This window comes from Meles meles, chromosome 7, assembly GCF_922984935.1.
Source record: "Meles meles chromosome 7, mMelMel3.1 paternal haplotype, whole genome shotgun sequence".
Lineage (NCBI taxonomy): Eukaryota > Metazoa > Chordata > Mammalia > Carnivora > Mustelidae > Meles > Meles meles.
The window spans coordinates 118872664-118897399 of NC_060072.1; the positions used below are offsets into that span (position 1 = coordinate 118872664).

General features: G+C 35.8%; 1 protein-coding gene across 4 annotated transcripts in view; it reads left to right on the top strand.

Moving 5' to 3' along the window:
• EPC1 (enhancer of polycomb homolog 1) overlaps nt 1-24339 on the top strand; it is a 92180-nt gene extending 67841 nt beyond the window's left edge. For 2 of the 4 annotated variants that reach the window (XM_046011716.1, XM_046011715.1), the window contains exons 3-15: nt 5224-5369; nt 5747-5953; nt 6333-6481; nt 7356-7515; nt 8872-9048; nt 9132-9221; nt 9313-9461; nt 11029-11381; nt 18855-18973; nt 19054-19140; nt 19964-20105; nt 20441-20804; nt 22956-24339. In XM_046011716.1, coding sequence (XP_045867672.1) covers nt 5224-5369; nt 5747-5953; nt 6333-6481; nt 7356-7515; nt 8872-9048; nt 9132-9221; nt 9313-9461; nt 11029-11381; nt 18855-18973; nt 19054-19140; nt 19964-20105; nt 20441-20804; nt 22956-23028 — 2216 coding nt within the window. In that variant the 3' untranslated portion in view covers nt 23029-24339. Of the gene's footprint in view, nt 1-5223; nt 5370-5746; nt 5954-6332; nt 6482-7355; nt 7516-8871; nt 9049-9131; nt 9222-9312; nt 9462-11028; nt 11382-18092; nt 18210-18854; nt 18974-19053; nt 19141-19963; nt 20106-20440; nt 20805-22955 lie in introns of those variants that run through there. The other 2 variants (XM_046011717.1, XR_006819616.1) reach the window with 2 other exon arrangements.
• Nucleotides 24340-24736: the final 397 nt, after the last annotated feature.

Consider the following 24736-nt stretch of genomic DNA (forward strand, 5'->3'; position numbering starts at 1 on the left):
CTTGTGGCTAAAAACAAAAACAAAAACAAATTTTAACCCAGCATTTTTCAGTTCCATTTATTACATGTTCTCTATTAACACTTCATTGAACATTAGTTTGGAAAGGTTCAACTCGGTCCTTATCTTCAACTTTTATCCAGTCAGAGCTTTGAAGGAAGAAACCCATATTATAACCATTATCCCTTCTTTAGTTCCAGAGTTTGGGTACTTTGTAAGCTATTTCACTGAGTGCTTGGCACTCAGCATCTCCTGATCCCAAGGATCATGTAATGTTGTTTCTCTTTTGCTGCTGACCTGTAAGGCTTCTAGATTATACAGATAGGACTTCTTTCCTATTTATACTGGAAGAAAGGACAAAACAGTTCTGAACAGAATAGACAGGAGTAATTTTTTCGCCCCCTGGTTTTTGCATTTGGGTTTCAAGTCTCTCCTGTTAATCCTGAAAGGAAGCCTTTTTTTAAAGGGTAATCGTGATGTACATTTATATATGTGTGTGTGTGTATATATATATATACACATACACACACACACACACACACACATTTGTAGCTCTGTCCACTGGAAGAGCCAAGAAGCAAGATTATTCAGTAGCATTGAGCACACCTAGCACCTCTTCTTTAATCCATTCTCCATTAAATAGGACCAATAATCTGGAGTAATGGCTAATTCCAGGACTGTGGAAGCGGAGGTGCAAGATGAACCTGGGGTGGGGGGGGGGGGGGCGTGGGAGATGAACCTGGAACTTCTTATTATGTCAGAAATTAACCATTAAAAAAAAATGACAGGCATATCACAAGGACATAGGAATTTCTTCCACTGTCTGGTTCTGGAACAATTTAAGCAACAGAATAATTAAACATAATAATGAATTGTAAAGCATTGAAAAATGTAGGAATTCAGATAAAAAAAATGGTGAAGAGTAATCTCATGCTGCTTCTGTAGTACAAAGCCAAAGCTGAGTTGTACAATGTGAAGAGATTGCTGGAATTGGAAGATCATTTTTGCAATTATTTTGACCAAGATCGAATCGTGTAAGAATCATCAGTGTGTTCTCAATATAAGAGGAAATTTTGATGAGGAACAGGATATTTTCATGATCTTAAGCTCTTCCTACCAAATGTTCATCAGTTACAAGGAGAGGGGAACAAACAGTAGTTATGCAGTGAAACAATTAGGTAATTTCTCGACTGGTAATGAAGATTATCATCACTTAATGAGGAACAGATGAACATTGTGTGCCTCTAGATGTGAAACCATGAGAAGGTCTAAGAAAGTTGAGTATGCAGTATGTCATCTAAGAATGCATAGTCTAATCATAATGGGAATAATAATAATGTTCTGAGGAGAGGGCTATATTCTTCAAAACGTCAGTGTCTTAAAAGACAAAGAAAGGCTATGGAAATGTTCCAGGGATTACATTCTCTTTCTAATTCACAATTTGTGCCATTTCAGGGCCCAAATATCCTTCCACTGTTGGTGTTATAGACATACATACTGAATCTGAGCTACATATGGCATTTGTTACATAAATATTTATATACTTTTCATCTGTGCTACTTGACTCTAAGCATAAGGGCAAGGACTGTGTTGTGTAATATTCTATCTTCTTTAAAAACAATCAGTTTAGGGGCTCCTGGGAGGCCTAGATGGTTAAGCATTTGCCTTCAGCTCAGGTCATGCTCCCAGGGTTCTGGGATCGAGCCTCGCATCAGGCTCTGTGTTCAGCAGGGAGCCTGCTTCTCTCTTTCTCTACCTATGCTGTTCCCCTGCTTGTGTTCTCTCTCTCTCTCTCTCTCAAATAATAAAAACAATCAACTTACATGTATGTACTGTTGTGTTCTTTTTGCTTAAATTTCTTTTCTACTGTATTTCCTCCTCCATGTATGGAGGAGATACATTCTCCTCTATGTATTTTGTTTAACCATACACATATCTGGGTTTATCCCTATCAAAATATTTTTTAAAAGAGTTAGCTTCTATATTATGGCTCCTGCTCTTAAACAATTATTGGCTAGCTAGGTCACATTTTAATTGACAGAACTTAATTACAAGATGCAATCCATTTGCTTATTTCTCTGATCCTGTTTTCTACTTTGAACACACTCAGTAAAATGACCCAGAAAATTTGAAGATTCTCCTCTTTCTAGGACCATGATAGCCATGTTACATCTTCATCAGCTGCATTTGAGCTGTCATTGGGAAGAGGCAGGTTGGGCTGAAGCTAAATTACACTTTCATCATTGGCTCTGGTGTTTTGGTCAAATGAAATCCTAAAGTGAATTTTACATGTTAGCATTTTTCTGGGGCTTTAGTATTTTTATGTCTAAACAAGATTTGGTTCTCATATTTTAAGATCTTACATGTGTTTGCACATCTGTAAAAGGAAAGCTTCTTGCAGAGGTGAGAGCAGTCTGACCCTCAGGTACTTGTTAACTTTCCTTAGAAAAGACACTGAGCTCCCTAACCTAGGGATCTTCTTTACCATCTTGATTGCCTTCTCCAGTATGTTGGATGTGACTTGTCATTCATGATATAATATATGTCAGATAAGGTGATATTAGATTAGGTTGTTTTTTGAATAATTTTTATAGTGTAATTTGATCTAAAAAAATTTATAGTGGAAAATGCCAAGTGATATATAAATAAGGCCCTAAACATATATAAAATATGCCTTTAAGAAGCAGAACAATGCTAGTTGGTCCCTGTCGGTTTGGCTTTCTGGGTTGTCAGGATCACCACTGTTTTTTTGTTTGTTTGTTTTTTGGTTTTGGGGGTTTTTTTTAAAGATTTTTATTTATTTATTTATTTGACAGACAGAGACCACAAGTAGACAGAGAAGCAGGCAGAGAGAGGGGAGGAAGCAGGCTCCCCACTGAGCAAAGAGCCCGATGTGGGGCTCTATTGCAGGACCCTGAGATCATGAACTGAGCCAAAGGCAGAGGCTTTAACCCACTCAGCCACCCAGGTGCCCCAGGATCATCACTGTTTAACTGAAAATGATGATAGACATGTTTTATAATTTGTGCTTTCTGGCATAGCACTAGCCACATGTAGCTATTTAATATTGAAGTGTGGCTAATGTGACTGAGGTACTAAAATTTTAATTTAATTGATTTAAATTAGCTAATGGTTACTCTGTTGAACAATGCAGATATGAATTGTTTTGCTTTGACCCAAAAAAACAAGTGTTTTAATTTCACAAACAGTATTTAATCTACTTTAGGATCTGCAGAAGCACTATTTACATTGCAGTAACAGAAAAAAACCAGATCATGGAAAGTCATTGGAGGGCCTGTGGGTGTAAGAAACATGCGTGTGGAGGTGTTAACATACAGAGATTTTCATGAAGGATCTAAATATTTTAATTAGGACTATTACAGAAGTGTAATATAGGTCAAAGTGGAAAACGAACAATGATATAATATGTTCAATTCCACAAATATTTATTGGATTCCTATAGGCCAGATACCTTGTTAAACTTGAAGCAGGGAGGGCAGGTTTGAGGTAGCCAAAGGGTCTCCTTTTGTACCTATCACAAATATCACTAATGGATGAGCGCATATTTTTTGAGGGCTTCCCCCCACACACACTTTAATTTCTTTTTTTTTTTTTTAAGATTTTAATTTATTTATTTGAGAGAGAGACAGAGAGAGCATGAGCGAGGAGAAGGTCAGAGGGAGAAGCAGACTCCCCGTGGAGCTGGGAGCCCGATGCGGGACTCGATCCCGAGACTCCAGGATCATGACCTGAGCCGAAGGCAGTCGTCCAACCAACGGAGCCACCCAGGCGTCCCCCCTCCCACACACACACACTTTAATACAGGCAGTATCAGAATGCTTTTCAGTAGAGTACTGCAAACAGATTTGGCATACAAGATGAACATGTTTACTGTCTTTTCAGAGATAAATAAGTCACAATGCCTATTAAGGAGCTCCCTCATATTCTAATATTTATCAAGTAGATTATAAAGTATGTGTAGAAAATAGTACAAAAGAAGGGCATTGATCTAGAATAGGAATTTTTAACCTTGGTGCCACAGGTTTTAGGGATATTTGAATGCCTTGTGATTTATGCAGAATGTTACATGTTCACACATTCTTTTTCTGGGAGAGGGTTCATAGCATCAGTAAAAGATAAAAGTGACTGGGAACCACTTCCTAATTGGAGGCAGTCGGGAAGGAATTCCACAGGACTTGAAGTCAGGCTATTTGCAGTCATTTGCTAGGGCAGGCAGAAAACAGCCAATGTAAAGGCCTAAAGACATGACATAAATAGCATGCTGTATGTAATAGGTGAAATTTGAGGGGCGCCTGACTGGCGTAGTTGGTAGAGCACATGGCTCTTGATCCTCGGGGTTGTGAGTTCGAGCCCCATGCTGGTATAGAAATTACTTAAAAAAAAAGAAAAGAAATATATGAAATTTGATACTGCTACCTCATAAAGTACTGATGAGACTAGAGAGATGAAGTCAAAAAAGTCCTCATTACAATGCCAAGGATTTGTATTCTGAGGTGATGGGAAGTTAAGAGGTATTAGGGAAAGTTGTGAGACATTTTGATATCAAGCTATTTAATAGTTTACTTATTGTTAGCCTAGTTTAATTTTGATACATAATTGACATTTGATAATATGGTTTAGAGCAGTGGTTCTTGGCCTTTTTTTCAAATCTTAACAAATATAAGAAATACATCACATTTCTGTCACCATGACAATGATTGTCATGCAGAAACAAGCCCTCTTAGCAGAAGTGCACGCATTGAGAGATAGCTATTACTGTTATTGACACTGGCTTCTAACACTTAGCTTTAAATACCATTCCCTAAGCATTTGGTAAAGTAGTTATATAATCTGTTAAGTAGGATTTAAATATTCTAGAAACAATCTTATTTAAAGACCTTTTATATTATATCAAACCATATGAAATCGCTGATATTTTATCATTTTTAGCTATCAAATTTTCATATAGCTGAATCCAGTATATTTAATAATCTCTTTATGTTGTTAATAATGGGCTTCTAGTTTGTTTTTGAGATGGGAGAAGGGGTTACATCCATTGTCTTTTATGACTGTATGACTGTATTAACAGTAACTTTAAATGTGGGAAGCATAAATTTCTTCCTTCTTTAGAAAGTCTAGATTTTGTTTTTAATCCAGACATCTGTTGAGAGGTTTTTTTTCAGTGGATTCACATAGTAAATGATTGCTTATGGTTTCTTCTGTCAGCTTTTAGTTTGGATGCTGAACAGCCTGATTACGATTTGGATTCTGAAGATGAAGTATTTGTGAATAAACTGAAAAAGAAAATGGACATCTGCCCATTGCAATTTGAGGAGATGATTGACCGTCTAGAAAAAGGCAGTGGTCAGCAGGTACAACTTCACTGTATATATAAGTATGTGTTTCCATATATATGGAAACAGGATAATGTAGGGGTAAGGATAAGTGAGCAGACTCTGGAATTAACAAGCATGAATTCACATCCCATTTCTGCCCAGTACTAACCTGTATAATCTTGAGCAATAAGTCTAGAAAAAACTCTCTGTGCCTCAATTTTCCCTTCTGTAAAATAGAGATGATAAACATGAAACGTGAAAATTAACTAATGTATATAAAGCGTCAGTGACTGACATGTATAAGGCATTCCACGTTTGCTGTTGTTAATACAGTTGTTATTTTGGTTATTGTCATTAAAGTTTGAAGTACTTTTGAACCTTATATAAAAATGACATAATGATTTTACATTTAGCCAGTCAGTCTGCAGGAAGCCAAGCTGCTGCTAAAAGAAGACGATGAATTAATTAGAGAAGTTTATGAATACTGGATTAAAAAGAGAAAAAACTGTCGGGGGCCATCTCTTATCCCATCAGTAAAACAAGAAAAGCGCGACGGTTCCAGCACAAATGATCCTTATGTGGCTTTTAGAAGACGTACTGAAAAAATGCAAACTCGAAAAGTAAGTGAATTTAGAAAACTTTTTTTGTAATTTTTTTTTTGATGTAAGAAAAATTATTTATACTTATGAATATCTCTGCATTGGAAGGTTATATTTTAATTTATATTTAAATAGACTGTCTATACAAAATAATGAGAGAAGTATTAATTTAAAATGAATCAACCTTAGGATTCATTACACAGCTATCAATCATAAATTTTAATGTTAAACTGTTTAAAAATCACATATAAAACTGATTTGCTGGTGATCCATATTCCCTTTCAGTGTCTTTAAATTCTAACCAGCCATACAAACATATGTATTCTTATATATTAGTAGCTCTGTTCAGAATGCCACTAGTTGGAAACGTTATTGACAAAAAGTAACTTCATATTTGCAGAATCGCAAGAATGATGAAGCCTCTTATGAAAAAATGCTTAAACTGCGTCGAGATCTGAGTCGGGCTGTTACTATTCTAGAGATGATAAAAAGAAGAGAAAAGAGTAAACGGGAACTATTGCACTTAACACTGGAAATTATGGAAAAGAGGTAAAGTATACTTTAATATGGACAGGAAGTATGGTACCATTAGCATTTTGAGTATTAAGGTATGGTACTTAAGCAATTAATCCTAGAAATACTTCTTCCTTTAATAATAAGCGGAGACTGTTAAATGTGTGATATGATACACTTTGGATAATTTTACATGTGTTTCTCTTCATTTTCATTAAAATTGATTGGGTTCAGTAAAATTAAAATATGGCTGGTATAATCTTATTCTTTTGTCTTCATTTGAGTTGAGAGCAAGGCTGGGAGGGAGAGGACATTTGTCAATTCTAAAGTTTTTAATTTACTCACTAGATGGTACTGATTATTTCAACAGAAAGTAATTCTGATTTTCAACAGAAGTAAAAAGAAGAGAGGGGAAAGTCCCATAGTCTTAACATTCATCCATTTGTCAATGTACCCAGAGAAAATTTCAAGCCTCACTCCCCTATTTCCTAGTCAGTATCTCCAAAGAAAACCACTATTAAGTTTCTCATAATTCATTTTAGGAAAATTAGTTTTAGGGCACAAATAATTCAAATTACCAGAAAGTTCCTCAGCACCATTTTAGGCATTAATTTCAGCATCTCCACCAAATCTTTCACCAAAATTGTTAAGTTAAAATTCGAACCTTTGTTTTTTCCCATAGTCATCTATTCATGGTGCAAAGATAAAGCTATAAGCCAAAAACTAAACAGAAAATAAAACAAAAGATTATGTAATCTTTATTTTTAATAAGCATTCAGCAAATTGTCAGAGTTTAATCTTACCTTAAGTATACTTGGTGTTTATAATCACATCTCAGTTAGGTGTTGAAAGTCCTAAGAATTTACAGAACTAACTTTAACTTTTGCAGCTTTCTTTTTTATAATTTCAGGTATAATTTGGGTGACTACAATGGAGAGATCGTGTCCGAGGTTATGGCACAGAGACAGCCAATGAAACCTACTTATGCCATCCCCATCATCCCCATTACTAATAGTAGTCAATTTAAACATCAAGAAGCAATGGATGTGAAGGAATTCAAAGCAAATAAGGTGATAAACATTTTTGTGATAATAGTAGCTGATAACAGAATGTCATTTTATCATTAGAGTGAAAAAGAAAAATACATATAAACCCTACCATGAAATATGCTACAAAGTCAGCTTTTGATTCAGGACTGAACGATGCACCAGTAGGAATTGTAAAGACAGATACCATATAGATGAACTTTTTAATAATTTACTTTTCCCAAAAAGAACCATAATGCCCTAAACTACCTAATACTTGATACAAATATTTAGCGTATGTGCACAACCATGATAACTTCCCATGATCTTTTTCTTCCCAACAAGTATCATTTTTGCCTCTAACCTTTCTTGCCTTGTGCATACTTCATAGTTCTTCTAGCCTTTGTTTGCTGTCTGTCACCTGCATACATATTTTTTTTAGAAGATTTTATTTATTTATTTGACAGAGATCACAAGTAGGCAGAGAGAGAGAGAGAAGGAAGCAGGCTCTCCGCTGAGTAGAGAGCCCAAGGCGGGACTCGATCCCAGGACCCTGAGATCATGACCTGAGCTGAAGGCAGAGGCTTAACCACTGAGCCACCCAGGCGCCCTGCATACATATTTCTAACAAGCACTGTGTTCATCAGCTCAGTCACTCTTGCTTCTGTATTTTATCCTTGTGTTGTCCCTATTTCATGATTTCATCTCTTTATCACCTAAAACTATCCAGATTCACTCCAGAAAGCCATTATTTTTTAGTTAACAAATCCTTACTCTTTTTTTCCTCTGTAACACCTTCACATTATAAGTTATCTGAGATTTGCTTTATGTATATATAAAATTACTTGCATTATTATTTTCCCAAACTTGATTTATTACTCTTTAGAATAAGAATTTTAATAGAAAATTAAGAAAAAGGTACAGGAGCCAATGGAAATTACTAACTGCAGTTACAGGATTTGAGGAGCTGAAGAACTTCTATTCTCTTCTTTTACTTCAACTGCAACAAAATGTTTTATGAGATTATGTTTTGGTTGTAGGAACATTACCCATGTTTCACAGAGACCAACCTATAAGATTTTACAATACAAGATGACAAAACATAAGCATTTTACATGTCTTCTGAGTATGAGTGTCTTCATTATAGCTCTAAACTTTTTAATTTTTCTTTTTTTTTTAATTCATTATTTTTATTAACATGTTCTGTATTATTTGCCCAGGGGTACAGGTCTGTGAATCGTCAGGCTTACACATTTCCCAGCACTCACCATAGCACATACCCTCCCCAATGTCCATAACCCAGCCACCCTCACTCTAAACTTCTTTTTTTTAAACTTAACCCAAACTACAGGTTTGTTGAACATGGTTTCTAGTTTTGATTCATATATGACTTTATTGCAGCAAGATAAGGCTGATCTTATCCGACCTAAACGTAAATATGAAAAGAAGCCCAAAGTCTTACCATCGTCTGCTGCTGCTACTCCTCAACAGACGAGTCCTGCTGCACTGCCAGTCTTTAATGCTAAAGATTTAAATCAGTATGACTTTCCCAGCTCAGATGAAGAACCTCTCTCCCAGGTAAAGATAACGAATTTCTCTGTGAGTATAGAGGAGAAATGGAGGAAGTCACACGTTTTGACTCACTTCATTTTATTTTAAAGGTTTTGTCTGGCTCTTCGGAAGCTGAAGAAGACAATGATCCCGATGGTCCTTTTGCTTTCCGTAGGAAAGCAGGCTGTCAGTACTATGCTGTAAGTTTCAACTTCTATTTTTAAATAACAAACTGTTCACCTTTAACTGACAAACTAAAATAATTTGGATTTTTTTTTTTTTTTTTTTTAGCCTCATTTAGACCAAACTGGCAACTGGCCTTGGACTAGTCCTAAAGATGGAGGATTAGGGGATGTACGATATAGATACTGCTTAACTACCCTCACCGTACCCCAAAGGTGTATTGGATTTGCACGAAGACGGGTTGGGCGTGGTGGAAGGTAAGTATTTCTGTATTCCTAGCATAGGGACAATAGGGACATAGACAGTAGGGCAATCAAATCTAGAGCTTAAAGAAAGGGAATCCTTCTGAATAGTTCTTTTGTTTCCATTTTCTATTCTTAACTGATTTTTGACTGAAATACTTAAAGAAACTGGAGAAAGTTGTATCAAAAGTTCTGGGAGATATTAGGACAAAGGGTTGAATAAGCTAAGCTATGTCATGTAACTAGTACACTAAGCTGTTTAACTCCTCAATGAAAAGGCTCCAGAATGTGGCGCTTGGGTATCCCAGTTGGTTGGGCATCTGACTCGGTTTCTGTTCAGGTCATAATTGCTGGGTCAAGGTGGAACCCTACATGGGTCTCCACACTCAGGGCTCAGCACGGAGTCCACTTGAGATACTCTGTCTCTCCCTCTCTCCCTCTGCCCTTTCCCCCCGCATGCTGTGTATGTCTCTCTTTCTCCCTGTCTCAAATAAATAAATAAAAATCTTTAAAAAAAAAAAAAAAAAACGGCTCCAGGATCCATGCACGACCTGGCTTTGACATCCCAGTTTATCAGGATCTAATTACTCTTCTTTCGTTTAAACATGATAGAACTCCTGTCCCTCTATATGTCTTTATGTGAGAATTTGTGTGGGAGGCAGGAAGGAATTACAGAGCACATGAAAATGAAAAAAAAAAGATACTCTCATGTAGGTGAAAAAAAAAGGCAGAACATAATATCAGGGTGTTTTCAGAAAGAAACTTTAGGCCATAATTTATAGTGAATTATAGCTTATACATGTTTTTTCATTTTTCAGATCTTAATTGCAGTTTTTAATCACCTAAACATTAGTTTAGAATTGTCTGGGCACTGAAATATATTTTATTTAATGCTTTTCCCCCATTATTATGTTGACATCAATAATAGTGAAAATTCTGTATGTTGGCTCTATTTTATTCTATACTAGCATTATTCAGTTCTAGTATTTTAAGATGGAATCATTTATAAATATATAAATAACATAAAAATATATCTTCTAGAGTAGTGGATCTCAAATATTTTGTCGATAAGAAATTTTAGTGGCATAAGATATCCCAAAGATCACACAACCTTTTACTGCTTTTCTCTTACCTCCCCTACCCCTGCAAAAAAAAAAAAAAAAAAAAAGTTTTGCTTAATAGAGAACAGATATTTGGAAAGTGTTTTGGTGCTTTGTAATGGAAATAAAAATCTTTGGTTCAAAAGCAGTTTGGAAAGAAAAATAATCTCATGTTTTATCAGTAACTTCTACTGATAGACCAACTCAGGAACTGTTAGAGGGCACTTGCTAATGTAAATGAATAGTGTACCTTATTCTGTAAGGTGAATTACTCTCTTATTTAATCAGATCATTATAAAGTAAAAGAACTTTTATCAGAAATTGAGAATTTACCAAAAAAATTTGAGAATGTAGCTATTAATAGGGCCAAATACTGAAATAATCAAATTTACAGCTTATGGCTTTGGGGAATTGGGAGGGTCTTTTTTATATAATTTTTGAATAACTATTTTACATATGTGTTCCTGCCTTATTTTTAATAGGGTCTTACTGGACAGAGCTCACTCAGACTATGACAGTATGTTTCGCCATCTGGATTTGGAAATGCTTTCCTCTCCACAACATTCTCCAGTCAATCAGTTTGCCAATACCTCAGAAACAAATACCTCGGACAAATCTTTCTCTAAAGACCTCAGTCAGATACTAGTCAATATCAAATCATGTAGATGGCGGCATTTTAGGCCTCGGACACCATCCCTACATGACAGTGACAATGATGAACTCTCCTGTAGAAAATTATATAGGAGTATAAATCGAACAGGAACAGCACAACCCGGGACCCAGACATGCAGTACCTCCACGCAAAGTAAAAGTAGCAGTGGTTCAGCACATTTTGGTATGTTTATTTGTTATGGTGTACATTTCTATAGAAATGTCAGGTTCATCCATTTTCTGAATATGTGGTTTATTATATTAAGGCTAAAAGTTCCTTTCTCTCAAAATAATGAGAAAAAAAGGACCTAGGTTAAGTATCTATTTGAATTCTGTACATGTGTTTTCACTTAAACACACCCACGTGCAAAGGTGATTTATTACTACTTAATGTATGACATTTGTTTCCTGGATACACTCTGTGAACCCACAATTCACAGTTCAGCAGCTATATTTTCAAAGAGTACAAAAAGAAAATGGGCCATTAATTATGACTATTTTATGCTTGGACACTAATCTAGTCTTTTATTTAAACTGTTTAAAAGTAGACCAGCAAGTTAGGAGATATGTAAAAGCCTTATCTGCTGACAGTAATGCAGAATAATTTATAAAAGAAACTAATTTTTCAGGGAACAATACTTAAAGGATTATTTTAATTTTTTAGGATTATTATAATTTGGAAACATTTCCAGATAACATCTACTTTAGCATTATGACTACATTGTGAAATGTTTCTAAATAAATGCTGTTTTTAAATATCCTTAAAATTTTAGTTTTTTCTTTGAAAGCTTAGGTCTGTGTTATTTGAGGCATGTAGGCTACAGAAATTCATTGTTAAAATTATGTTACCACAGATTTTTATAAAGGTAATTTAAACACAGATTTTGAAGGGACTGTAAAGATACTTATTGTGTCACCCTAATTATCTGGTAAGGCTATAGTTAAACCTTATAATAAATACGAAATGTGCTGCTTATTCTTAAAGATCTCCAGAAAAGTTTCCATAAACTAATTTACTTTGTGTTTGGAAAACAAGTACTTCAGTGAAATTTAAGTCTTTAGCTCATTAGAAAAATAATCACATTTCAGAAATCAACTAGAAGATAATTTAAATTATCCTGAGTCCTAATTGATTAGGATAGTCCCATTAGCTTCAGAGTGTTTACTTTGGAGAGTCAGTTTCTCTTAGCTATTACAGTCTTAAAAATCAAAATAAAGCACTTTTCAATATGAAGGATGATTCATATAGTGTGCGAGTTTAGAGATTTTAAAAGTGTAAACTTGTGATATGTTTTCCTTGGTAGATATTTAAGCTGTGTAAATTCCTTGAGATTTCTTGTAGAAAACTGGAATGTTTCATCAATCCCCATATTCTTGCCCCTTAAAGTAGAGAACTTGAGAGGTGCCTGGCGACTCAGTCAGTGGAGCATGAGACTCTTGATCTCTGGGCTGTGAGTTCATACTCCAGGTTGGGTATAGAGATTACTTTAAAAAGTAAAATCTTAAAAAAAAGTAGAGATCTTTTAATGATCTTTTTTATGTAAATTGTTTTGCTATATATATAAGTAAACATCAATATTGTGAAACTACTTGATTTGCATTTTCCAAAGAATGTTAAAAAGTGAACATTGAACCAGTAGTATTACCAAAAGTTTAGCTGAAAAACAATTTTTAGTAACGGTGTGATTTTCTTTTTAATCATGTCCTCCCCCATATAATGTGATACAACCTTTAAAGAGTGGGTTTATCAATTTTTTTGTTGCACATAATTGTTTTCGATTTTCCCTTAATTTTTACTAGATCTTTTGTATACTTAGTGACTAGATGCCTACAGATTGCTATTTTGTAATGCTTTATTCTTTCCTATTTGTGAATATTCCAAAAACCTAAAGCTTTTCTCTCTATGCTCTACGAAGTATATTATAGTAGAGGCCCTATCATATGTACATTTAACTTAAGTGAATTCAGCTATAGGTCCCTGGAGAAGAAAATAAAATTTTAACAGTTCAGAAGTTATACAAAGTTCTAAATACAATGCTACTGCAAGAATACATTGTCCAGAGTGGGCCACTCTGGGAATGGCAGAAGTGAATCTGTTACTGTTGCTCTCAGAGTGTCTGTGCCTCCATTTTTGCTTCATTCCAAGGATAGGCATCGCACCTCCATCAGTGTAATTGTAAAGATAAATTTTTCTGTATAGCATGGCCCCCAAATACAAGCCTGACTATGTCATCCGGTTCTCAGCCACAGAACCTGATCTAGTCTGATACCAGAGGAAAAACGGTCTTTACTGTGCTTATTGAAAGAGATACACCCATCATGGGAGACTGTAAAGGAATATTCAAGGCCTAAGTTTTACGATACTGACTTTAGAACCTAACCACTATATGAGATAGGAGTCAGTTGATACATACTTACTTGTGTGCTGCTTAAGCTAAATACTTTGATTTAGCCATTTTTTATTAGTCATTTTAAATATTAATATTTACATATATGCTATGGCATAGTGATGCCCTCTGGACTGATTTTCCTTTTTCTAAATATCACCTATAAGAGCCCATTTTTTCTCATTTTCAAATAGGAAATTCTAAATGAGGATATCAGCAGCCCATTATTTTTAGTAAAGGGCATGAACTTTAACACACCAACCTTGTAGCTTCTGGTGCTCAAAATAGTTTTGCTTGCTTCCCAGTCTTGGCCATTTTGCATAGTTGTGTGGCCAGATGGGTAACCTGGTTAGTTGGGTGCTAGAGTGCTTGATCTGGATAACACAGCAGAATGACACAATGTTGAGGAACTTGGGGAGACTTAAATATATGTGTATTTAGAATTTCTAGGACTAGATTTTAGTACATATGAACAAATTATGTATGTATTATATTTTAATAATCTTGAGTTAATATGTGATTGTGACAGTTTCTGAATACAGTCTGCTGGTTTTTTTGTTTTTTTTTCTTTTAATCTATAAAAGTACCTTTGAAAATTTAGTGTTTGTTCAGTGACTATTCATTTGTTTGTGTTTAAGCTTGGGGGATATGACATGTCAGAATTAATACATTTCTCATAATTAGAACACTGTAATTTAGAAAGACTAAATAGAAAAGTGATTTTTAAACCCCCAGTATATGTTCAGGATTTGCATTCCCAGTTCCCACTGAGATTTCATTAGTGTTCTAAGTAATTTTCCTAAGCTCATATATCTCTACTAAAGATTTGGTTTATTTTCATACATTAATAGAATATATGTAGCTGGCATGATACCTTCTGTGTCTCAGGATTTGTAGCTTACTTTAATACGTTTTACTTCATAAAAGTTGTAACATTCAGTTTTCAAAGGAACTCTAGATTCAAGCATTGAGTATTTTCATGGTTAGAGTTTATAAATTCATAGGACCGTAATCCTTATCCAAGTGTGTTTCACAGTTCAAAATTACACCCTTAGCAGGATATGAAGTAGCACCCATAGTAGTAGAATTGATAGTTCTATAGTTGTGTGCTGAAGTGCAAGATTAGACCACAGATAATCTCATGTTCAAGTAATTCGCAGCAAGATGAATTCAGATTAATTCATGTTTGGCCATCTAAGGAAATACACCATGTTTTTCTTTTCAGGTTGGATTTCTGGGTGGCTGTTAAGTGCTTATGAACCTCAAAACTATCATTCAAGCTTACTGGCTAGGCGATCATACTTTAATACTGTCTGAAGTCGTTTTATTTTATATTTATTTCTTTAAAGTTACCTTTTCCTGTATTAAAATAATTTTCTGCCTATGTACTGCTCAAAGAAATTTCTAACCCACTGAGCCATCCAGGCGCCCCATCAAAGAAATTTCTAATCAAGTATTATCTTTTAAAATAGGTGTTTAGGTTTATTGGATTTTTTTGGTTTTGGTTTTGGGTTTTGGTTTTTTTTTTAACTAACAAAACAATGTATATTTTAGTGATCTTAAATCTGTCTTCTCAAACTGGATTTTCAGATTGTTAATTTTTTTCTAAGTACCTGTCACCCTCACCTACTCCCACTTTGCTTATCCATCAGTCTGCTCCAGCTGTGGAAATGTGTCTTAAAGGGCAACAGCCTGAACTATTCTAGGTGTTGGCGTGCCTCACCGTAGTTTCCTGTCCAAGTGGACTGGTAACATCTTAACTTACTTCACCTGAATTTCTACTCCAGAGAATTGTTAGCAACTACGAAACAATGGTAGTTTCTGACCTTTGTCTAGATACCTTAGGGAGGGGAGATTCAACAATTTTCTAGATCAGGTTATTCTAGAGTTAGGAATCTCATTTAAAAGTTTGTCCATATATGAACAAAAGCTGCCTCCTTAAATTTAAATCTGCAGGTTCCTCTTTTGCCCGTAGAAGCATCCTGAATAAATTTTTAGTCACATCCCTCACATGACTCTTCTCCCATACCTAGACACCTAGTCGGGTGCTATATATGTGAGGTGTGTTGTTATTTTTTTTTTAAGCTCTTGATTTATACTGGTGGGCACATTGAAAGTTTAATTATTTCTTGTAGGTAATATTAAATCTAAAACTTTGGTCTGTTTCTTTTTATATTTAAAATTTAAATGGTTTGGGGGTGGGTCCCCCCCCCTTCTATTATTATCTGTCTTTCTGACCTCAGATGAAAGTTTCTTCATCTTTAATGTGAAGTTGTAGGAGGAAATCACCAAGGATGCCTCCCGACCTAAAAATTTGGGGTTCTATGAAATGCTTCTCATTCTAGGTTTGGTCATCTGTCCATGAAACCATGCTGTCCATCTTCATGTTAATTGCAAACTTGACTACCACACCCTATCTGGAGGTAGACCTAGAACTGAAACACTTTCTACCTTGGTAGAGATTAGGGAAATACGGTCATTTCTATTTATTTCTGCTTAGCATTTGATTAGACTTTGAATTATAATGTCATCTGAAGTCCTCAGTTTTCTGTATAAAAACAGTATAAAATCCAGTTTAGATTGTATTTGCCCAAATTTACAATTTACCTTTGTCCAGGCTTTCCAGCTTACTCAAGCAGCCTTTTGTTTAATTGACAGACAGAGATCACAAGTAGGCAGAGAGGCAGGCAGAGAGAGAGGAGGGGATGCAGGCTCCCTGCTGAGCAGAGATGTGGGGCTCGATCCCAGGATCCTGGGATGATGACCTGAGCCCAAGGCAGAGGCTTTAACCCACTGAGCCACCCAGGCGCCCCTCAAACAGCCTTTTGGATTGGAGATTTATTTCTCAGAAAAAAATATATAATCCTTGCATCACGTTGCTGAAAAGGGCTTTAGTGATCACCTAACTTAGATCTAAGTATTTTGGATGAACATAACTGAGCCCCCAAAAGTTTAGTTACTTGCCCAGGTATACTTGGCTAGTTATGATAGAGATGGGAGCTTAAAAAAAAAAAAAAAATCAAGGTCTCTTGGCCCCTAGGCCCATGGATTTTATTACCATCATTTTCAGCTTATATGTTACTCGGTACATACAGTTATTCTAGATAATTTATGAAAAATGCCCTTGGAAAACTTCGTAATTAGATTCCATATGTATAGAAATACTTCTAAGCAGTAAGTTGACAGTAATGTTCTCAAATCATGACGAGTATTAGTTCCATTTTTATTTCTAAATCTTGTATTAGGAAGAAGTTAATAGTTGTTTAAAAGTGTACTTCACAAGACCCTCAGAGACCAAGGGTTAAAATGTTGACTTAAATTTGGGAGGAAATGTTTGGAACTTTATTCAAGTCAGTTTCTAATTTATTATTGCTGATAAAACATACACAAAGTTGTAAATAGTATTTTCATTCATATAAATGGAGCTTTTTGTAAATAGAGTTTCAGTGAATGCTAAATTACTGTTTTTGTAGATAAATAATAACCTGACCTTGTAGGAATGATCCTTTTTTAAAAAAATTTACTGAACATCCCCTGCTAGGAAATTCAAGACTTAGGCAACTCACTCAAACTTAGGAAGTTAAAGTGTAAATCTCAAAGACATACTAGAAAAACTATTCAATAAACTAAGGATCTTTAGCTTTAAACAGTTGCTTTTTATGGATTTTTAAAAAACATAGATAAATGTTATATTAATTATAAAGAATCAGAGCAGCATTAATTTTTGTATTTTCTTCAAATTTTGATTCCGCACGTTTCTATTATATGGAAATGGTCATTTTGACACAAAATTACTTTCTGTCAATATTTAGAAGTTATCCTATTATTATCCTCTTATTTGTCAGTAAAAGTCTTCCCTGTAGTATTCAGATCTGAGAATTACAACATAGGGAAAGAAACGCATCAAAGGACGGATATCAACTAAAAATTTAACAACAACAAATTACGTTTTTGGTCTTAGTTCAAGTGTAAAGCCTTTGTAAACACTAATAATTTCTGGAGTTCTATTAAATATCATTTCATAATTTTCTGATCCATTCAGAATATGGTAGAATTTCTACCTAAACATTCTGTAGTGGAACCACTCAGAAAATCTGTATCATGGAAGATAAAGATGCTTTATGAGTTATGAGTGAAAATTATAAAACGTGATGAGGTGATATTCTCTTCAACTAAATCATTAAAATGCAGCTAAAGACAACAAATTAGGTGACAGTGTTTTGAAAACATTAAACTTCAGATTGAGGAAATTTGCATTGCATGATTTATAGATTCCCTGGTATTCAGGGATGCATGATAACCTTTTTTGTGTTTTGAAATAATCCTTACCCAAACATCACAGGTTTCTTAAAGAAGCCTTTAAAGTCAGATGTTGTGATTGTATGTGCCCTTTTTTTTTCCTTTTTTTAATTGGCAAAAATAAGAAAAAGAAAAGGTTTCCTTTTTAAAAACTGCACACACTTTTTTGGGGGGTAATAAATGAACATTTTTTTGTTTGTTTTTTTTAGAACTGAGCTCTCCATAGACAAACATAAGTAGCATAACACAGTGTCTTTCCTCAGACATCATTCTGTACAGTAAATCAACATAAACAACTCCGTTCTTATTGACTGGATTTTTTCCAGGTGGGTTAATTGGGTGGGGAAAATTAATTAACCTTAACATTTGGAGCCTCTTTTCTTCCTGTTAAAGGATGAGTTCTTTAAAAAAAATAAAATAAAGGTAATAAACCAACAACCTTATATTCCATGTAGAGGGAATGTATGTAATGGCTGAAATTAGAAAAAATGTCAAACAATTAGTGTTGATACACAGAACTGTTAGGGATCATCTGAATGCATTGGGACAGTTATGAGTAAACGAGAAACCAAATGGTAACTATCAGATTTCTTCTCAAGCTCAGTGCAAAGTTGAATTCCAAATAAGTGGATTTAAAAAGCTGGATTACCTTTTTACACTGTCTAGCACAAGTGTCACAGCTTACAAAAATAATGGTTCTGAAACTTGAGAAGTGAGTTCTCTTTCCTATGTTGTTATAACTCAGGAAGTTTATAATTTCGTGTTGCTTTGAACTCAAGCCACTCCTGTTAAATGTGGTTGTAAAAATGTGGAATTTTTCTTATGGAAGTGATCTTTAGCAGGATCATGAGCCTTTGTCAGATACTATAATTTTGCACAGAAGTTTTTTTAATGCTGAAATTTGTCTTGATACTGTAAGATGTGTGTGCTCTGTGCATTTTTATAAAGTGTTTTCCTTGTTTTATGTTCAGCATTTACAGCCGAACAATACCAGCAGCATCAACAGCAACTGGCACTAATGCAGAAACAGCAGCTTGCACAAATTCAGCAACAGCAAGCAAATAGTAATTCCTCCACCACCACTGCACAGGTGAGGGATTTGTCTGTCTTATGATTATCCCTCATTGTTTCCCACCAGAGTTCATCTCTAATTACCAACTGTTGTCATAGAACCTTGCATCTAACCAGCAGAAAAGTGGCTTTCGCCTGAATCTACATCATAGCCATTCTATACAGGGTTTAGAAAGAACATTACAGGTGAGTATGGAAGCTATTGCCTCTGCTCCCTATTTTAAAAAGTAAAAACAAAAAAGCATAGTTAAATGAGATCAAGACACTGTCTTCCAAGTCTGTCCTATAGACCGTGAATTTACCTCTTTAATACATAATCCCATCCAGCTCATTATGTTAGATATTTTAATTAGTATTAAAATTTATTTGAAGTTATCATACTAAACCTCTTTTACTATTAAAAGAAATCACTTTTAAACCTCAAGCATGTTAAATATTTGCCATTTAAACACACGTAAGACTTAAAGGCTGAAATTCAAATCTCAGCATCTTGGAGGAAAAATTCATTTAAAAAAACTCAAGGAGCCTCTTAATTTTTAGGCCAAGTTATGATATGATATTTTGTTACTTCTGTTCTAAAGGGATAGTTTTCTTACTGTCCCAAAGGTGCCTTTGTTTATATATGTATATATGTGTAAGTTAGGTTGAAAGAAGCTTACAAACTCATTTTTCATTTTGTGTATTTGCAAATCACTGAAATGTTTTACTAGCGTATTTCTTGTCTGACACTTTGTGTCAGAGCTTTACTGTTTCCACATTATAGGTTTCTTTTCGTAATAGACTGGTCCATATTACATATTGTCACATATGAAAACCAAAATTCATAATGTCTGAGTTCTTAGATCGCTTGAGCATTCTTCAAATTTGTGACTGTCAAAAGAAATGAATATATTTCAGTGGTTTGCTACTCTGGTTTATATTCAGACTGATTGTGGATTACCTGTGTAGCTTTAATGTTAATTTATTGAGACCAAGCAATGCTTAGATTTGTTTTGTATTTTCTTTTTAGGGTTTTGTTTCCAAGACTTTGGATTCTGCTAGTGCTCAATTTGCTGCTTCTGCTTTGGTGACATCAGAACAACTGATGGGATTCAAGATGAAGGATGATGTGGTGCTTGGAATTGGGGTGAATGGCGTCCTTCCAGCCTCAGGTAAAGATAAAGACATTTAGGGGCGCCTGGGTGGATCAGTTGGTTGAGCATCCGACTCTTGATTTCAGCTCAGGTCATGACCTCGGAGTCATTTGATTGAGCCCCACAAGCCCTGCCTTGGGCTCAGTGCTCAGCAGGGAGTCTCCTTGACATTCTCTCCCTCTCCCCTCCATCCCTGCACACACATGTGCACGCGTGCTCTCTCTAAAATAAATCTCTCTCTAAAATCTTAAAAGAAAAGGGCAAAGACATCTAAATTGTTCTGATGTTTGTAACATATCTATAATAAACAGCAAAGTTGTGCATTGTTTCAGTGCTTCTTTCTTTTTCTCTAGGAGTATACAAGGGCTTACACCTCAGTAGTACTACACCAACAGCACTTGTACACACGAGTCCATCGACGGCAGGTTCAACTTTGTTACAGCCTTCAAACATGACACAGACTTCGAGTTCCCACAGTGCACTGAGTCATCAAGTAACTGCTGCCAATTCTGCAACAACTCAGGTTCTGATTGGGAACAACATTCGATTAACTGTCCCTTCATCAGTTGCCACTGTAAACTCTATTGCCCCTATAAATGCACGACATATACCTAGGACTTTAAGTGCTGTTCCATCGTCTGCCTTAAAGCTGGCTGCCGCAGCAAACTGTCAAGTCTCCAAGGTTCCATCTTCGTCCTCTGTAGATTCGGTTCCAAGGTCAGTAGTTACTTGAAGCCTAAAATGTTTGCAAAATATGAGCTCAAACTTAAATCCTCAGGCAGTGCTCTCTACTTATTTATGCTTTTTGTTCTTTTCCTTATATACATTAAAAATGGATAGATGAGGGGCGCCTGGGTGGCTCAGTGGGTTAAAGCCTCTGCCTTTCGCTCAGGTCATGATCCCAGGGTCCTGGGATCGAGCCCCACATCGGGCTCTCTGCTTGCAGGGAGCCTGCTTCCTCCTCTTGTTACTTCTGTTCTAAAGGAATAGTTTTCTTACTGTCCCAAAGGTGCCTTTGTTTATATATGTATATATGTGTAAGTTAGGTTGAAAGAAGTTTACATACTCATTTTTCATTTTGTGTATTTGCAAATCACTGAAATGTGATTTCACTGAAATCCTCTCTCTCTCTGCCTGCCTCTCTGCCTACTGTGATCTCTGTCTGTCAAATGTATAAATAAAATCTTTAAAAAAAAAATGGATAGATGAGAATTCCTTACTTATTCAGGAGCTAAACAGATAAATGTTATAATTCAGTATTGCTTATTAAGAATTTGAATTAAATGATGTTCCGAATGTTGCATATGTGCTTTGGACGTCACTTTCTTAGTATAATGATAGTTTACAGTGATCTCATTTCCCACCTTTGGGTGGGGGGAGTTCTCTTTAGAATAGAACGTTTCTTTTGTCTGTTTTCTTCCATAGCTTCTCATGTGAACAATTGATATAACCCACCCGTGGCTTATGCTAAGCTGCTCTTAATAATGTAAAGCCTAGGCTTACAGTATTAATGCCAGGTCAACTTTTACTCAGACTGTTATTTTTTGTGCTAATTTGTCTTGTTGGGTTTCAGTAGATGGTTCACAATGTCTGCTGGGGCTCTCCTGTTTTAACTATTAATGATAATTAGAGTCCTGCTATTTACAAAGAGTACTATGAGGGAAACAAAAAAGAGAAAGACAAGGGATTTTTAGTTTAGTTAGAAGACAGGCATAAAAGTGTAAAAATTAAGTAATGGTAACTGTAAATAATAAGTGAAAATCATTCCTGTATTACAAAGCATCATATCCTTGTCAAATTAATTGTATAGATTATGGCTATAATTTCAATGTAAGGAGAAATCTTTTCACACCAGTGGTATTCTGGGAAAGTTCTACAAAATAAGATCAGATTTGATCTTGGTTGGGCAGAAAAGAAGAGAATCTAACAAACAAATTGTGTTCAGAGGTTAACAACTAGTTTGTCTAGAGGTTTGGGAAGGCTAGTATTTGAAGTCAGAATGGTGGGAGGACGGCAGACTTTGGAACAGCTTGGATGCCAGGCTGATAGGTAGACGTCCTCGGCCAGGAGTGGCCCCAGAGGGAGGAAGAGCAGGTTTTGCAGCAGTGGACTACCTTAAGTTTCCAAACCCACGCATCCCTGTCTGCTTCTCAGCTTAGTAGTTATCATCTGCTCCATTCAGAGCCATTCTTACTAGCGTTCTGGGTCTAGTCGTAACTAATCAGTTATAGTTCTTAAATGTATAATACCTGGTTTTCATTGCTATAGAATTCCATAAGCATGGAACACTCACAATGTATGGTAAAGTTTAAATCACTTATTTTAGTCCCTTTGTTTTAAAGATGAGGGAAATGAGATCCAGAGAAGTTGATGGATTTCTGCAAGCACGCTCAGCAGTGTAGATTCTAGAACGGCTCTGACCCTGGTCTTCTAACTGCCAGCTCAGTAGCTGTCCTGCTCAACGGCACATATGAAGTCCTGACAGCAATGAACCTCAGTCACATCCGTTCCTTTTTCAGAACTTTTGTGAAAGGTTTAGAAGAAGAGGAAAGTGAAACTATCGGCTAAATTGGGAATTCTTTGTTTTTGACAGTTGGGTTGCTTGGCTGCTCTTACAGTTTTGTTGGTCATATAGTTGACCATGGAATTGATGGTGGACAACAGCGAGACTTCTGGTTGTATATGCCTAATAATACGCTATAAAAACCCATAGTCCTCTACTTGTGTCTTAGCCCCAGAGAGAGTCACATTTCTTCCTCTGATTAAAAGTACTTCCTTTTTTTATAGGGAAGATAGTCTTGATTTGTTGAATTTGTGTTTTGGTCCGTTTGTTGCTGATGGTAATTGAATTGAACTTTATTTCAACAGGGAAAATCATGAATCAGAAAAGCCAGCACTGAACAACATAGCAGACAACACAGTAGCGATGGAGGTGACGTAGCTTCCTCAGGAGCCGAGCTGCAGCCTGGGGACTTGACTCGGTGCTATGCATCAGTAGCGTTTGGAACGCAAGGGATGACGGAATGCAGCACATGCGTTTCTGTGGCAGCTGTGGGGACTTGACAGCAATGCTCATCTCTCATGCTTCAGTTTTTCTTTTCTTATTGTTAATAGGAGAAAATCAACATCTGTAAATTAAGAATACAGCAATTATCTGTACAGTACTGCATATTTGTAATACCCTTGTATATATGTTACTTGAATACAGAAATGTTCATTTGTGATGCTTTGCACTTGGGGGTGGGGGGTGGGAGGGAAATAAATTGCAACAAAGAGTGTGAGATGTGAGATTGTATAGAGATGAAGTGTCATCACATCATGTGCATGGTGCGGAACCTGCTGTTTTATCTATTTATTGTGCCGTGTTTACAGTTTTTTGTACACTGTACCTTCATTGGTTCCTGTGCTGTAGTAAATGTGTTAGGTAGCTGTGGACTCCTTGGTATTTTGTAAATGGTATAACATAACTTGGTTCCCCTCTGGGTCCCTGAGTTTTCTGTGTATCATGTGAAAAAAATGGTGACATACATACAGAATTTTACAAAAAAAAAAAAAAAAAAGGCATCAGTTTTTTTTTAAAAAAATGGGGAATGTACTGTTAAATGGGGATCTTCCTGGTCTACTATCATTAGGACAAGTAACAAGCTAAAAATGAAGTCTCTTGAATCTTCCCATCCCCACTTGCCCACAAAGCTGTGGGCACTTTCTGGTACTTCAAGCACTAATGTTATGTTGCTGCTCTACAAACAGCCCAGTAGTCCCATTTCCTTCCACACCAAAAAGTGTTAAATCAAGTATGCAAATGGAGTCCTTACAACTGGAGTTTATGTTGTCTTGCCCTTTTTTTAGCACAAAAAAAAAAAATTGTACTTTTTTATTGTCGAATTGTTTAAAAGACTTCATTCTTTACTTGTTCTTACAAAAAGGATATAAGGGAGAAGAATGCAGTAATTGCTGTACGTGTATCATCATTCCAGTTTCTAAAAACAGCCAGCCAGCTTTTTTCCTTTTAAGATTCTCCAGAAGGCTGCAAGGCCAGAACCACAAATATCGGGTGCCTTCCTTTGGAAATATTTGACCTCTCTTCTGTGAAGAGAATGGTACTTAACAGACTACTACTAGTGCTTTGTCAGTACCGAAGTCTGAATGCCCAGTCCAATGGCATACATTATCCTTAAGGTTTTTAATCCCACCTGGAAAAATTGTGATAGAATTCTCACAAAATAAACCCAGGGCATTACATGTTGACAAACTAATGTGTAGTCTTTTGCTTTTATTTCCAACCCAAGAACTTCGTGGAACTTCAATTAAAATCACTCAGTAAAGAGGGGGCATGGGAATGGGAGGTGATGACTTTAAGTTCATTTTTTTCAACAATGATTATTAAATGATTACTTATGCTTAGATCCTAGAACAGTGGGAAAAGGCATGCCCTCATGGAGTTTAGGTTTAAATTGTATTATGATAAGTATTAGGGAAAAAATTGAGGGAATGGGGAGAAGCTGTGCTAGGGTGGGGTGGAGGTTTCTGTTTCAAGCAGGGTGGGCGAGGAAAATCTCACAGACATGGTGACATGGTCACTATTGATCAGAGACTTGAACTGAGGGGGAGCATGCCAGGCAGAGGATAAGTACAAAGATCCTGAGTTG